The sequence below is a fragment of the Ammospiza caudacuta genome, chromosome 10, assembly GCF_027887145.1.
Source record: "Ammospiza caudacuta isolate bAmmCau1 chromosome 10, bAmmCau1.pri, whole genome shotgun sequence".
Lineage (NCBI taxonomy): Eukaryota > Metazoa > Chordata > Aves > Passeriformes > Passerellidae > Ammospiza > Ammospiza caudacuta.
Window position 1 is genome coordinate 17,749,607 of NC_080602.1, and position 14,079 is coordinate 17,763,685.

The 14,079-nt window shown below is 38.6% G+C and overlaps 1 protein-coding gene across 2 annotated transcripts in view; it reads right to left on the minus strand.

Annotated features, from left to right (window-relative positions):
• FBN1 (fibrillin 1) overlaps positions 1–14,079 on the minus strand; it is a 141,669-nt gene that overhangs the window by 53,860 nt on the left and 73,730 nt on the right. For both annotated transcript variants that reach the window (XR_009275121.1, XM_058811553.1), the window contains exons 16-23: positions 8,653–8,775; positions 7,597–7,749; positions 6,336–6,389; positions 5,328–5,453; positions 3,369–3,494; positions 2,721–2,840; positions 1,655–1,792; positions 618–668 (exon numbers count right to left, since the gene is read on the minus strand). Coding sequence is in view for 1 of the 2 variants with exons in the window: in XM_058811553.1 (XP_058667536.1) it covers positions 618–668; positions 1,655–1,792; positions 2,721–2,840; positions 3,369–3,494; positions 5,328–5,453; positions 6,336–6,389; positions 7,597–7,749; positions 8,653–8,775 (891 nt within the window). In the remaining variant the exon portion in view is untranslated. The remainder of the gene's footprint in view (positions 1–617; positions 669–1,654; positions 1,793–2,720; positions 2,841–3,368; positions 3,495–5,327; positions 5,454–6,335; positions 6,390–7,596; positions 7,750–8,652; positions 8,776–14,079) is intronic.

The following is a 14,079-nucleotide window of genomic DNA, read 5'->3' on the forward strand; positions in this document are numbered from 1 at the left end:
GGGACCTTCAATTCTCACAGAATAGTATAGAGTCATCCCATACCAAGCAAAAAACTACACATTTAAAATATTAACCTTTTCTTTAACCAAAGTATAACTGTGTCCTGATGTTTTTTGTTTGTTTTTACAGGACAGTGAAAAATACATTTTGGAATGTGTAAGATTTCATATAATGTCATATGGGAGAAAGCCAAGATTAGGGAAAAAAGAAAAAGAAAACTAAAGCGAACTACAGCCCTTGAATGTTCTTTTTCTAAAGCATAGTAATGGCTTATCATACCACTGTATTGCTTATGCCATGTTTTGTAGTATATATAAAACACACGATTTGTAAAAACAGGTTACTCAGTTAACAGTGTTTGAAGAGAGAGAGCCACCTCCTTGTACTGGTTGACATTGTCTTTACAAGTCTGTACTTTGAGATAAAGTGTGACTATGCAGGAATGTTAAACAAACTGAAACCAAATTCAGCCCTGACATAACCCTAATGAAGTCAATGGAACAACACAAGGTAAGAACTTGGCATAGTGTTCCTCTATGATAAATTAACCACTTAAATCAAAACAGTGGCATTTTTTTATTCAAGCTCTGATTTATGTTAAGGCAACAATAAATACCTTCACACAATGTTCCTCTTATTCTTGAATATCCCTTTTGACATATTGGGTCTGTAAAACAAACAGAAGAGAAGTTTCAGAATACTACAGTCCAAAACTCACCATTAATTTATTGTGCAAAACTGATCATGTGAAACATTATCTAGTTTATTGCTATGAGAAGTCTGAGTGCTTAGACAGTATCCCAGTATTTCTGAAATAATAAAGAGATAAGATGGGGCAACTACATAAACTGTGTCAGCCTTTATCCTCTTTTGCTTCCCATGTGTCTCAGCTAGCTAGCCTAAAAGTGGTTATGATTTCTGTTTCATTTGAACCAATTAATTCATTTCACTCGATCACAGCACATTACAATCCTATTTACCATGGATGAATGAGGATGAATTCTGTTAAGATACACAGAATGAAATTAACCGAAGATTTGAGCAAACTAGCAGCTTTCAGGATATAGAAATAACAACCCACACACATTTCTGCATCCATCAGCTCATCCCTGGGTTCCCAGCTCATCCCACAGTTCAGTAAAGTTATCAAATGAATATGCAGCGACCTCAACCCATTTTTTCACCAACTGTATGATTCTCCAGGTCATCAGTTAATCTACAGAGTATAATAAGAAGGGCTACTCCCTCTCCTCCCTTCATTACCACACCAAAGATCCATTTGTTGCAAACATTTCCTTGGGATCTCTGGGGATCATGCATTTATTGCTACATCATTAGGAACTCCAGATCACTAATTATGACAAACCATGCTGAAGTAAGGCTGCCAGTTACAGACTGTAGGTGTGGTCCCTTCCCTTCAGCACTTAAACTTGTAAAACATGTATTGTAAAATCCAGTTAGAACCTTCTATAGCTACATGCTACCTCTCAAATATTAAGACTTCTCTTTTTTGGGACTGAATAAGGAATGACTGCTTGACAACAGAACAAGTAAAGTTATTTGTCTAGTCTGTGCCCAACTTCTACAATAATAATCTCAACCAAGCTCAGAGAGGAAAATTCCTGGGTTCCTGAGGAAAATGAATGGCATTACCTCGTTCACATGGTGTACATGGGCTTCCCCAAGCAGCACCTAGTGAGGAACAGCACTGGGACTTCAGAGTTGCTCCATTGATATTTATTTCACATCTTCCATTGACTATGTTCTGCCAACAGGTACCTTTGACAGTTTCTGTTTGGAAAAAAACCAATAAATTTTCATGCAGATTCTCCAGCATTATGCACTACTGTATTTACAAACACATGTGCTTTAACCATGAAAAAGAATCATCTTTTCATTAGAATTTACCACATCAGAGCTAAATTTATTTTAAAATCTCTTAATTTAACCTTCTCTATACTGGATTATAGCCTGAAATCATGCCAGCACAAAGTTCTTGCAAATCCTTGTTTATGCTTACTGTGCTTAACAGGGAGTATGTCAATACCACTCAAGATCTGAGTCCCTGTACTGGTTATGAGTCAGATTAGGAGCCCATGCAGAAGACCCCTTGCTACATCTTCCATTATTTTACTGCATCTCCCAGTCTGGATATCTTCCCATATAGGGGAGTGGCAGGAGTTAGCTAAGGACCAGACAGCTGTAGTCCTACAGCTTTCCTCACTGACTAGAAAAGAGCTATAAATTAGTGTCTCAACAAAACAGGCAAGAAAGGAAATTATGAGCCCACAGAGCATCTGAGTCACAGCATTGTCCATGGATGCTCTTGAGCTGGTTTGGACTGTGCATAACTTGCTCATGCTCCATCTCAAATACTAAATTTTTTCCAGAGAGCAGATCCTAACTAGAACATGTTCACCTTATTACAGGAGAAATTAAGGGGGTGAGCACAGACCTGAAGTACTGGTCATAGGATTTCCATGGTGGTTAAAAAAATTTTTCACCTCTCTTTCAAATTTGACATGGAAGCACACCAAGGCCTCAAGTGCACTTTATGCTCCCAGAGTAATGGCGAAAAAAGGCACTGTTTCTGTTATGTTTCCCATTAAATTAATCTACACAAGTTTAATTTAAAAGTATTTTCTTAACCTGGTGTACAATGTTCACATGTCACCAGATATTTTTAACCAGCAAACAAAATCTTCAGAGGAATAAATACCTATGCAGATGGTCTTGGTTGGATCCAAAGTACTTTCAGGAGAACATTCACAAACAAAAGAACCTGGTGTGTTTTTGCACACTCCATTAACACAGGGGCTGGATTCACATTCATCAATATCTAGAAAAGAAACACACTGCTATTAGTGCCAGAAAACATTAACAAAAATACATATGGCTCTTTTCAGTTTAGGACAAAGAGGACAAAGCTTTCTTCATACCCAACCTTGCCAATATTCCCCTTTTCTGCTATGAACTCCTCACAACAGACCAGCAATGCTGTGTCCCAAAGACACACTAATGCATTAGAACTGTCTGTGGCTCAGAAAGGGTTCAAACTAGGGGCCCTTTGGCTCTGCTCCTCACACAAGAGATTTGTAAAGCTTGGTTCTTCTCACCCTTGGCACACTGGTAGTAGTAAATAGGGAGAGTAAATACAGGCTATTCCATGAGGTTATCTAATAATTTCATTTTGGCTTTGTCCCTCTCTCCTCATTCTCCTCCTTTCCCACTGAATTTATTTATTGTGATTTTTTTGTTGTTTTTGTTTTACACATTATACCTTCATGAAGGTTTAAAGTATTTCTGGCACAATCTGAGAACAATCCATATGAATAAAACTAGGATGAAATGCTGCATTACCACTTACCTTCACATGTTTTTAGATCAGGAGTGTATACAAATCCTTTAGGACAGGTGCAGGTGAAACTTCCAGGGGTATTTCTGCACTGTCCATTGTCACAAAGCAGCATGTTCAGTGCACATTCATCGATATCTACAAGGAAAATAAAGAACTTTTTAAGAAATAAAACATTTCTGGAATAGAAATCCGGAGAGAATTTCACTCCCAACAGCCACTTTTCAGAGGAGACAGATAGGGCAGGGGGATGTGGAATATGAATACTGGATTCTTTTTGTAGACAACAGGTTTGCACAAGAGTTTGTACTTTCTTTCCTCACATATTCATAGTATGTGAGAGCCACACTACAGTTCAAAATAAAGCTGGGATTCACACTTTCATCCTGCCTTTATCATGGATTAGGTCTATGCAGTCTCTGAGTCACTGCACAGCAGCACCCACAGTCATGACAGAAACAAGGAGAGGATTGGTTTGAAAAGGTTTGCTGATCATCTTGGTCTTTAAATCACCAGTGTTTCCAAGCTGGCTCTGAACTTAGATGTTATAGTTAACAAGGCTAATGTAAGTCTACACTTGCTTCAGAGATGAAAAATTTAAATAGAATTGCTAGTGCTAAATTTAAGAACCCTGAGGAAATCTTTGGAAGAACTGCGGTCATCAGGGAGAAGTTGCAAGAAGGTGGCAATGGGCCATGAATAGCAGGTGAAGACCAGGAGAGACCCAGAGAGCAGACAGGAACAATTGGCTAAGTCAGAGAGGCCTAGAAAGTGTTGAGAGAAGTTGGGAAGACTCAGAGGGTCAGTGCAGCAGCTGGGAACAGCAAAAGTGCTAGGAAAAGAAGGGAGACTTGCAGAATAAAACAGACCATGTGGGAAGCTTCACAGGAGTTCAGAAAAATTGAGAGAGGGCCAGGTGGAACATTACAGGAGAATGGGAAACAGCTGTGATGGAGCATGGATGTGGGCTACAACAGGGTGGGCTGGGGAGCATCTGGAAAACTCACAGATGGATTGGGAGAAGAGAAGAGATGCCATCAGCTACAAGCAAACACTGGAATAGGACATGGATAATTAAAGCCAAAGAAGCAAAAGGGAAAATGGGATGAATTACAGTGTGATTTTTATCTGAGAAAGATTAACTCTTCTTTTTTTTTTTTTTTAAGATAATGGATAGTTTAGACTGGGATAACACCCATGACTTAAGCTATTTAGGTTTAAGTAGAGAATACAGAACCCAAATAAAATTATTATGTAAGCTGGAGATAATAGTAAGGAATTTAGGAATTTTAAGGTGGTTCCAGAGCTGGACAAAGGAGAGATTACAGTAGGATATATTAAAAAGGAGAATAATCATGATGAAGCAAGCATATCAGAAATGCTTTCAGGGATCAGACTTGGGACTGATCCTATACAATATTCATTTTAAGGCAGAAGTAAAAAACTAAGTGAACCAAAAGTTGTGGACAACACTAAGCTGGAAGTTATTGCCAATACAGAGATTCAGGCAAGGCTAAATTAATCTTGACAACATGAACAAGAAAAATAAGATGAAATATAATCACCAACATTCAAAACTTTGCAATTAGGGACCAGTAACAATAACATGCTAGAAACCAGAACTCATCAGCTGAAGGCTAGTGAGCAAAATCTGGATGTAAGTCTCAATTAGAGGTTGACTTTGATCCCACAGTATAACATGTATTTGAGAAAAGACTAATGCACACTAGAATCAGTTTAGGCAGGATATTCCATGGGGAAATGGAGAATTTCTGGCACAACTATACAAGGCACCAGTCAGACTTCATCAGAACACTGTACACTGGTCAGATCAGTCATATTCAAGAGAGGGCTGCAGCCTCTCTTTGTATGAAAAGAAAGGAAGTATAGATTTGGATAGTTCAGCCAACAGAGTTTGAGAAAGGATATGATGATTCTTTATAAATACTTTGAGGATAAGACATTTCATACCAATGCAGTTTTTCCCAGTTGAGTCTACTTCATATCCAGGGTCACAATAACATTTGTATGTTCCATGCAGGTTCTCACATCTTCCATTTGGACAGAGATCAGGATCCAATAAGCACTCATTAATATCTACATAAAGGTAAAAAAACACAAACATCAGAGCAGCAGTTGTTGAGGGCTTGTAGGGGTTAATTCTCCAAGCTAGAAAAAGACAGTTTCAATATCATTTAACATTGGCAACTCCCTATTTATAATTATGTCGTTCTGATTGGAAAATTCATACCTATATATTCACAATCAAGGGAAAAAAGCTTCTCTTGATCATTGATTTATCTTTAGCCCATGGTCATTTAGGAAGCCTTCAACTGAAGGGAAGAACTGGGATATTAAACTGGGGATCAGAGATTAGATTTAGAGAGGCTATGTATTAATACTCCCCATATCTCTTGATTCATAGCATTTCCAGATGGCATCACTTGCCAAAGCATTAATATCCCTCTATTCTGAGTGCTTTTCCCTATCTACTGCCAGCAAATCTACTAGTGAGCACTGGCTGATTTAAGAGCTTGCAGTTTCACAGTTCTATGACTACAAAGCTTTCACTGTAATAATTCCCTTCTTTTCTACAGTTAAACAAACCCGGGCCTATTTTGACAGATGAAAACATGAGTAAGCTCAATGTTCAATATGGCTTTATTATTCAGGATGATTTCACCTGAAATATGCAAATATGACTTACATATAAAGTCACGTTGGTAATGACACTTCTCATAAATTTGTCACTATTTTATAATGACAGTTACATACACTCCACGATGTAAACCAGAGGGGCCCCACTGGTGAAATGGCATGATCCTGAAACTCCATACTCCATTCATTTCACCCTAAACCTGTCTCCCATTCTCTTCTGTCACCATTCCCATCAGGACAGCTAACAAATTAAGGATATCAAGGTAACACTTTCAGACAAAAGTGCTATATATAAATTTAAATAACATTAGGTGATCTTACCATTTCCTCCTGCAGTCATGCCAGTTCCACTGCTACACAGAGCCTGATATTCAGCTGGAAAAATGATTAAAAAACTTATTGGAATATTCTTTCTTAGCTCATTTCTTTCAGCATCACCATTGACAGTATGGCAATTAATTATTTGAAAGAGGTAACATGCCTTCCAATTCTTCTGAAAACATTAATAACCTCACAGTATTCTGAACCTGTGAAGCATTTTAGCAGATTCAGGGTCTGAATCTGCTTATGAAGATGGATGAGTAAAAACTTCACATGATGAACTGTGGCATTTAAGAATAGACATAAACTTCATGCTGGTCCTCCTACACAAACGAACCATAACACATTCACAGCAAGATTCTCCAGAACTTTATGCCCAAGTCCTGGCCCAAGGTGCATGTTCAAAGAGACCAGGAAACAGAACATTTTTTCCTATGAATCTGCCCCATATTTAACTCCATTTAGCAGGAGTGTTTTCATGAGTTCACAATAGATCAAGGATATCTTATCAATGGTACAGTTTGTTTATGTGCAACAACAAATTTGCTGAATAACAAGAAACACATAATAAATTGAAGTTTCAAACCAGCTCCCTGCAGCCAATCTCCACGAAACCAAGTTACTGCCTTCACAGCAAGGACTGTGTCAGCAGAGTCTTGTGGGAAGAATTTTCCTAAAACACTTCTGCCCATTGAAATCATTAGGATTGCTTTCTTGCCAGAGAGAAGTTATGTCCCAGACAACTTCACTTGGTGGGGATTTCAGTGACAGACTCAAGTATTTGCAAGAAACTGAACTGGACATTTGTCTGTGCATTGACTACCCAAAGGCAAGGTACTGAATAAGCTACTTCAGATAACTTGAAGGATATAGGAGTCATGCAGCAAAATGTCACTGGCAGGTATACCTTATGGAGTTGAAGCTATGAATTAAGCAAATTTTTTCCATTAAAAACTTGGGTTAAAATTTATATTCTTTGTTATCTACATCTACCAAAATACAGTTTGTTATCTGAAAATGTCCTGTTTGTTTTTAATGTGAATATCAAATCTGGTGCCAGATATTGTAATTTACTGTTGCTTAAAAAAATTATCTCCTGTAGTCTTAAAACATATAAAAATAAAAGATTGCTCAAAACATGTGACGTATTATACAACACAGTAATCTCCTGATTTAAGTTGCAATGTTAATATAAAACTTTCTTCTACCTTTCTAGAAATAGTGTATGAACAGAATTTGTAAATGAGAAGATCTGGCATACCTGAGTTTTGTGCTGGGCAGGGCTGGCAAGGCTCTCCAAAGGCATAGTCAGTGCTGGCACAGCAGCATTCTGACTTTGTAACTGCACCCGTTAATGGTCTCACACATTGTCCTCTCTTGTAGCCACCGTAGCATGTGCTCCGCATGTGTGTATCTGGGGGAAGAAATCTCTCTTAATCCTGCCATAGCCAACTATCCTGCTATAAATCATAGCAAGCATTAAATGTACCTCTGGTGTCATAAACACCATAAAATAGCTGTCAAAACAAAGTCTCTTTCACTATTTCCCTCTGCTTTCCAGACACCTGTATGCATCCCTCTACTAGGGAAAAGAAATTTTTCTTCCTCACGCTCCCAAGAATTAAGGCATACAAATAGTCACTTATTTAATGACTTAACATGCATTGGTGAACAACTAGGCAAACAATCAATTCTTAACCTTGAACTAGTGAGAAGCTGTGGGGAAAATGGACAAAGTCTTTACTCTTTCTTTGCTTATAAAAAACCCAAGGAAAAGTCATTAATGCTATTCTGGTACGTAAGACCTGATATGTTTATGTTTTCAGGTGCAGGGGTGATTTTTCTCTTTCTTTACGAACTGGCCCATAAATAGCTTTCATGCATATTAGTATTTTACAATCAACACTGAGCTTGTACAGAAATGGGCAGAAAATTGGGTACCTCCCATGTTAAAAAGACGTGACAGAGTAATTACGTCTTTAAGCTTAGTGACAAATGAAGAATTTTACATTGACAGAAACAGGGCAAATTCTCACCTACTCAGAACTGACAGAGCAATAGTCAGCTCTACTCTGTATAAGTCCACCTGACCTTGTGATTTGACCCACACTTTTTTTCTCTTTATATAAAAAGGAAATTAAAACAGAGCAAAATGGCCTATTACAGTAAACATTACAGAGTTATTATTAGCCATTGGAACTACTACTCACCATTCCATTAAAAAATGGTAAATTCTACATTCAAACTTGATCTTTTCCTCAGATTAGCACTATTATCTTAACTTTGGTTAATTGTGACTCCATTAAGTTTGTCTTACCAACACAGACACGTCCATCCAGTCCTACTGCAAGGCCAGGGAAGCATTCACATCTGAAAGAGCCATCAGTGTTCACACAGCGCCCGTTCATGCATATTCCATCTGTCTCACACTCATTGATGTCTGTTGGAGAACAGAATGAGCTTTATTAGAAGTTAAACTACATAGTGTTCGATGCCTGGCTGAAACTTGCATTTGTGCAGCTTATTTTCAATATATCCTATAGAAAAATATCAAGGGTAAATGGAAAGTAGTTCAAGTAAAGATTTTGTTAGGAATAATGATGAACTTGTTCTTTGAAATAGAATAGGAAAATGCCAAATTCAGGAGAAATAAACAGAACAAAATTATTTTGCTCTCCTTGGAGAATAAAAGGGACTACATTTTCCTGACTTGTTCCCAAGAGGTACATGTTCCGATTTAAGGGTCATTTAGGCAAAATCATAATTGGAGGAAGGAGGAAACTGTGGCTGCTGAGACAAAGGACTTGTGTGGTATATAACAGGACATTCCCTTCCCATACTAACAGTTCATGCTGTAAGAAATCAGTCCAAATAGCAAACTGAATCTTTCACCCTCCAACAAGGTGCCTTCACAGGGCCACCAAAGCATTTCCTTTCCTCCTGCAGCACATCTGAATCTCCCCAGCCAGCCCCTACCTGCAGTCCCTGTCTCTCTGGTGATCTGCATCACAATGGGTTTTCCCATCGGATGCTCATTATAGCCCATTTTAAAAACTTTCAATGAACAGAGTGCACTCCAGCCTTGAAAGGAATTCATTAATGATTTGAGTCCTGCACAAGTCACCATCTTTGCCCAACAATGGCACATTGGACAATAAGGCCCATAGCAATGAAATACAGGAACTAAAATTTGTAATATTAAACTATCACATAGCAATGTTAAATTATATATAAGCTGTGTATCCTGATAATAGGAAGATCATTCTCTAGATGCAGAGAGAATACTATCCTTTTAGAAATTATAAAGAAAATGAGTGTTATAAATATCGTTTGGATGTATAACCTTTATAAAATAATCACTTCATAAGAATTCGCCATACTATATACAAGAGACACAAGAGACAGCGTGTGTGACAATTTCCTTTTTTCTGACCTTAAAAGGGCAAATTGAGAGTGAAACACCTCTGTGTTTTACTTAGTTTGTGTTGTTTGGCATAAAAAATGGCTTGTATGATCCAAGATTCCTTCTTCAAACTGCATTTTAAAATAAAAGCTATATTTAAGTACATGGGCTCAAATAATTTTTACTTCATCCTACAATCTTTTGTTCTGTTAAGACAAATCTTAGATGTTTTTCCCACTTTAAATTTACTCAGTGCAGGTAAAAACGGAGTTGGGATTCAAAATGAGCCCATGCTATTTAATGGTGTAGACAGCTATTTTGGTGAACAACACTGAACTCCTATTACAGATTCTCCTACAAGCAAAAAAAAAAAAAAAAAGAAAAGAAAAAAGCTTTCCTTTTTAAAGGAAAGGCTCTTATTTCTAGAAACAGAAAGGCAAAAGAACTTCTTTCCCATTTCCTGTAGTTCACATTTTTTTGAAAGATTTTGCAACCTAGTAAAGGAAGAAATGTGTAATCTATTTTCTTTTGTAGTGATTTACAAATGTGTTGGAAATACCACTATAAAATTTTTAAAGGTAAAGTGGGTCACTTAAAATGGTGCAAGTCAGCTGAAAACCTGGTTCCTGTAAAGATGGGTAAAAAGCCTCTGCTTTTACCAGGCCTGAGATTCCACAGAGTAAATCAACTTCACCCACAGGAATAAAGTCCAAATTTCTGACCTTGAGAATGCTCCACTGTCTTCTGTGGTAAAAGTCACCATTTGGATGACTTAAAATATATTCAACCTGGTTCTAGAAACCCAACTGATGGATTAATTCTCCAATAAATTTTGCCTTTTCTGCTTAACTTGCTTAGTAGTGCTAGATGGGTACACAAAGTTCTCTAATTTTAAGCAGGAAAAATTTACTCAGACTACTAAACTACCATTTTCAATTGTCTTGCCATGACTTTTAATTTGGGGAATTCCTGCTGATCTAAAGATTAAACAATGTATGGAATAGAAATAATGCTTCAAACTTCTGCATGCCTGATATGTGTTTCTGAAAAATCAAGCAAATCATCATTGAAAGAAGCTAATGGTGAATAAATTTAGCATGTCTTGTATTTCAGGGAATATATAAGACTATGGTGTAACATTATTTTTTGGCATGTTATTTCAGAAAGTCTAAGTGGAATTTTTTACCAGACAGCCAAGCATATGCCCTATACTTATACTTAAATTCCAGCTTTATGGAACCAAGTGTTAATTACATTATCCCCATCTTTGGGTTAGAAGACCTTCCTAACAGCTGAAAACTCAGCTTGGAGGACATCAAACGAGACAGTTACAGAAGCAATGAGCTGCACTCTTCCATTCCTTTGTTGATCCCCTAGTTCTGCAAAAACACACATACAATTCCCTATCAAAACTGCTCAGGCAGGAAACGAATTTGCTGCAGAAATGCCCATTTGTGCAAACACTCCCTGCACATCCAAGCATGACCTTAGAGTTTCGTAGCAATGGGGAACAAAGACACACGGATCTCCTTCTTGCTTGCTCCAGAGAAGATCATTTATTGCTACAAACCAAGCCTTGTTATGCTCTAAACCTCACCCAAACAGGCACACACAGGCTGCCTGCCCCTGCAGTGTGGCTGTTCACGTGTCCTTTTACCCAATGAGCTCTCTGATCCCGTGGTGTCCATGTGTCTCCCCAGCCAACCACTGCCTCATGCACAGGGCAACCACAGGCCAGCCAGGCAACCCCATCTCTGGTTATATGACCTGTTCTTTACCTCAAACTTAGCTGAACCTTTCCCAGAGTGCTTTCTGTTGCTCACCAGAAGAGAACAGGATCTCTTATCTCCCACATCTTCCCCTTCTTTGTTCAATCAATAAAAACACAGCAAAAATAACTATGCCACTGACAAAGAGACCCACAGCATAGGAAAACAAAAAGACAGTGTCCAATGTCCCTACGAAGAGAGTTGCTTTTTCTGCATTTGGAAATAAATGGCTACTGTTCCAAAGTTCTCAGGGCCTTGGCCCAGGGGCTGTGGTGTTTAGGCAGGAGGGAGTCCACTGGCTGGAAATGCTGACTTTGATGGTTTTGAATGTCTTTCTGGAAGCATGGAGCAGGGAATAACTGAAGAAAGTCAGCAGGAACATAACGATATGATGGTGAGTGCAGTGAGACACAAGGCCTCTACTGGCAAGCTGCCTCTGCAAGCTTTCAGGCACAGCCATGTTCCTGGCAGCCCTACCCTGCTCCTGCTTTGGCCACAAGGCCTGGATGGTGATTAGACCATTTTTCCTCTCACTGGGCTTTGTCTCAAAGGCAAACAATGTTTGTCCAGACGAGCAGGTGACCACTTTGGACCTGCTGGTGATAGAACACAGGCCTACCTTATCCCCTAGCAGGGCCTTGCCACTGCACACCCAATCGTGGATCCCTAAATAAAACTTTTGGAAATTGGTTCCACACACACAGATCTTCAGAGCAGCATCGCTCTGCCAGGGATCAAAATTGATGATCTGCATCCATAAAATTTAGTGTAAATATCACATTATCTAAACGTTCTTGAGGAGCCATATTCCCCTTTTTTATTTTTTGATAACATGCACTTCTCTAACTATGAAGAGTAAAACAATGCATCTAATAAAACAACAGGCACACACCAAGCACAAATAAGCAAGGTAATACATCATCAACTGCCTAAATACTTTACCATCACCCTAGGTCTGCAATCACTGGGGAGCCCCACTTCACAGTGATAACCTGAAGGACCTTTCCCAGGAAAGGTTTCCAAGTTTACCTTGAAAAGGGGGTCCAGCTTTTATAAGACCATATCAGCAAGTCAAAGTGACTTTATAACATTTTTAGTGCAGAAACACCTGGGTCTGTTGGCATGCTTTCCAACCAGCCAGGACCAGGGCTTGGCCAGAGCCTAGGCCTTGACGGGAAGGGTTTCCCTAAAATATCTCTCAAGAAAACTTCTATCTATATCAGTTGGGAAATTTTCTTAAAATTATACATTTCTTGCAGACAGGTAGCTAAATATTCAATGGTAACATGAACAACCTACGAACAACCAAAGGAATGCATATACATAATATCTAATAATTATCTTACAGCTAAATCCCTTTACAAAACTCTATGTATTAACATTATGATATAAACAACATATTCAGAATCACTAATCATATTAACTGCTGAATACCTGGGAGTTGTTTCATGATACTTTGGGCAAATGGAAGAAACGACACAAATATGAAGAAGGTAAAAAGTGTAATTTGGGTGTCCAGGTTTCAAAATCTGGTTTGATTTTCACCAATAACAACTTTATCATGTAATAAACGTTTTCATGCTCATTCATAAAGAACAAGGCTTAGCACAAGTGCAAAAAGCAGTGGGAGAAATCATTCTTTTTACTATAAGATTTGTTCCAACTTTCTGTAGGAATCAGTTGAGTTCTCTACAATTTTGGATAATTGTCAAATATTCCTCCTTTGATGCAGAGAACACTTCTCTAGGGCCAGAAACCCATTTTGACTGTATCCATACTCCTTGTCAGGAGGCACATAGCAGAGGCAGAACATCATTGTGTTTTAAGTAGTCAGGTAGAGTTACCATCTTCTTGGGTGGTATTTCAGGGCACAGACAGATGTAATTTAAAAAAAAAATTAAAACCACCAAAAGATACTCAAGGCAAAAATCAAGAGAAGCATTTGGGCTTGGCTGAGCTTCCATCCATGAGTCAAATCCTTGTTAATGACACAGAGAGCAGCCAGAGATCTCTGGGAACACAACATGGATGATGTGCCATGGCCTGATGGGCATTGAAGTCTCACTGACATCCCAGACATAGACCAGCTGGAAAACAAGCTTTGGCAAGCACACACATCCCACATGGAAATCAGGTAAGAATTGAAATAAATGGCAATGCTCTAAGTGTGTGAAGGCTGCAGCCAACACAGCCAGCAGCTGTGATGCTAAGGAGACACTTGTGTGGTAATGCACAATAGTTCATTTGCACCTATGCAGCAAATGGAAAAGACAATCTTGCTGTGGTGCTCATGTCTGCATCTTGGTCACACCAAGTGCTGGGCACTCCTCAGAGATGTTGTATTGTCTAGGAGCACCCAGACAGGAATGGGAGAAAAGCCCAAAAATCTCAACAAGCCAGGATGTTTGGGTGGCCAAAGGCAGAATACTTTCAAAGACCAAACACAAAATGTAAGATACACTGGAACCAATCTGCAGAAGACACCACAGGCAAAAAAACCCCAGAGTTTAACTAGGCCAGATCATGCAGTTCTTGTTCAAAGAATATTTCCCACTGGCTGGTTGGGGCAGTT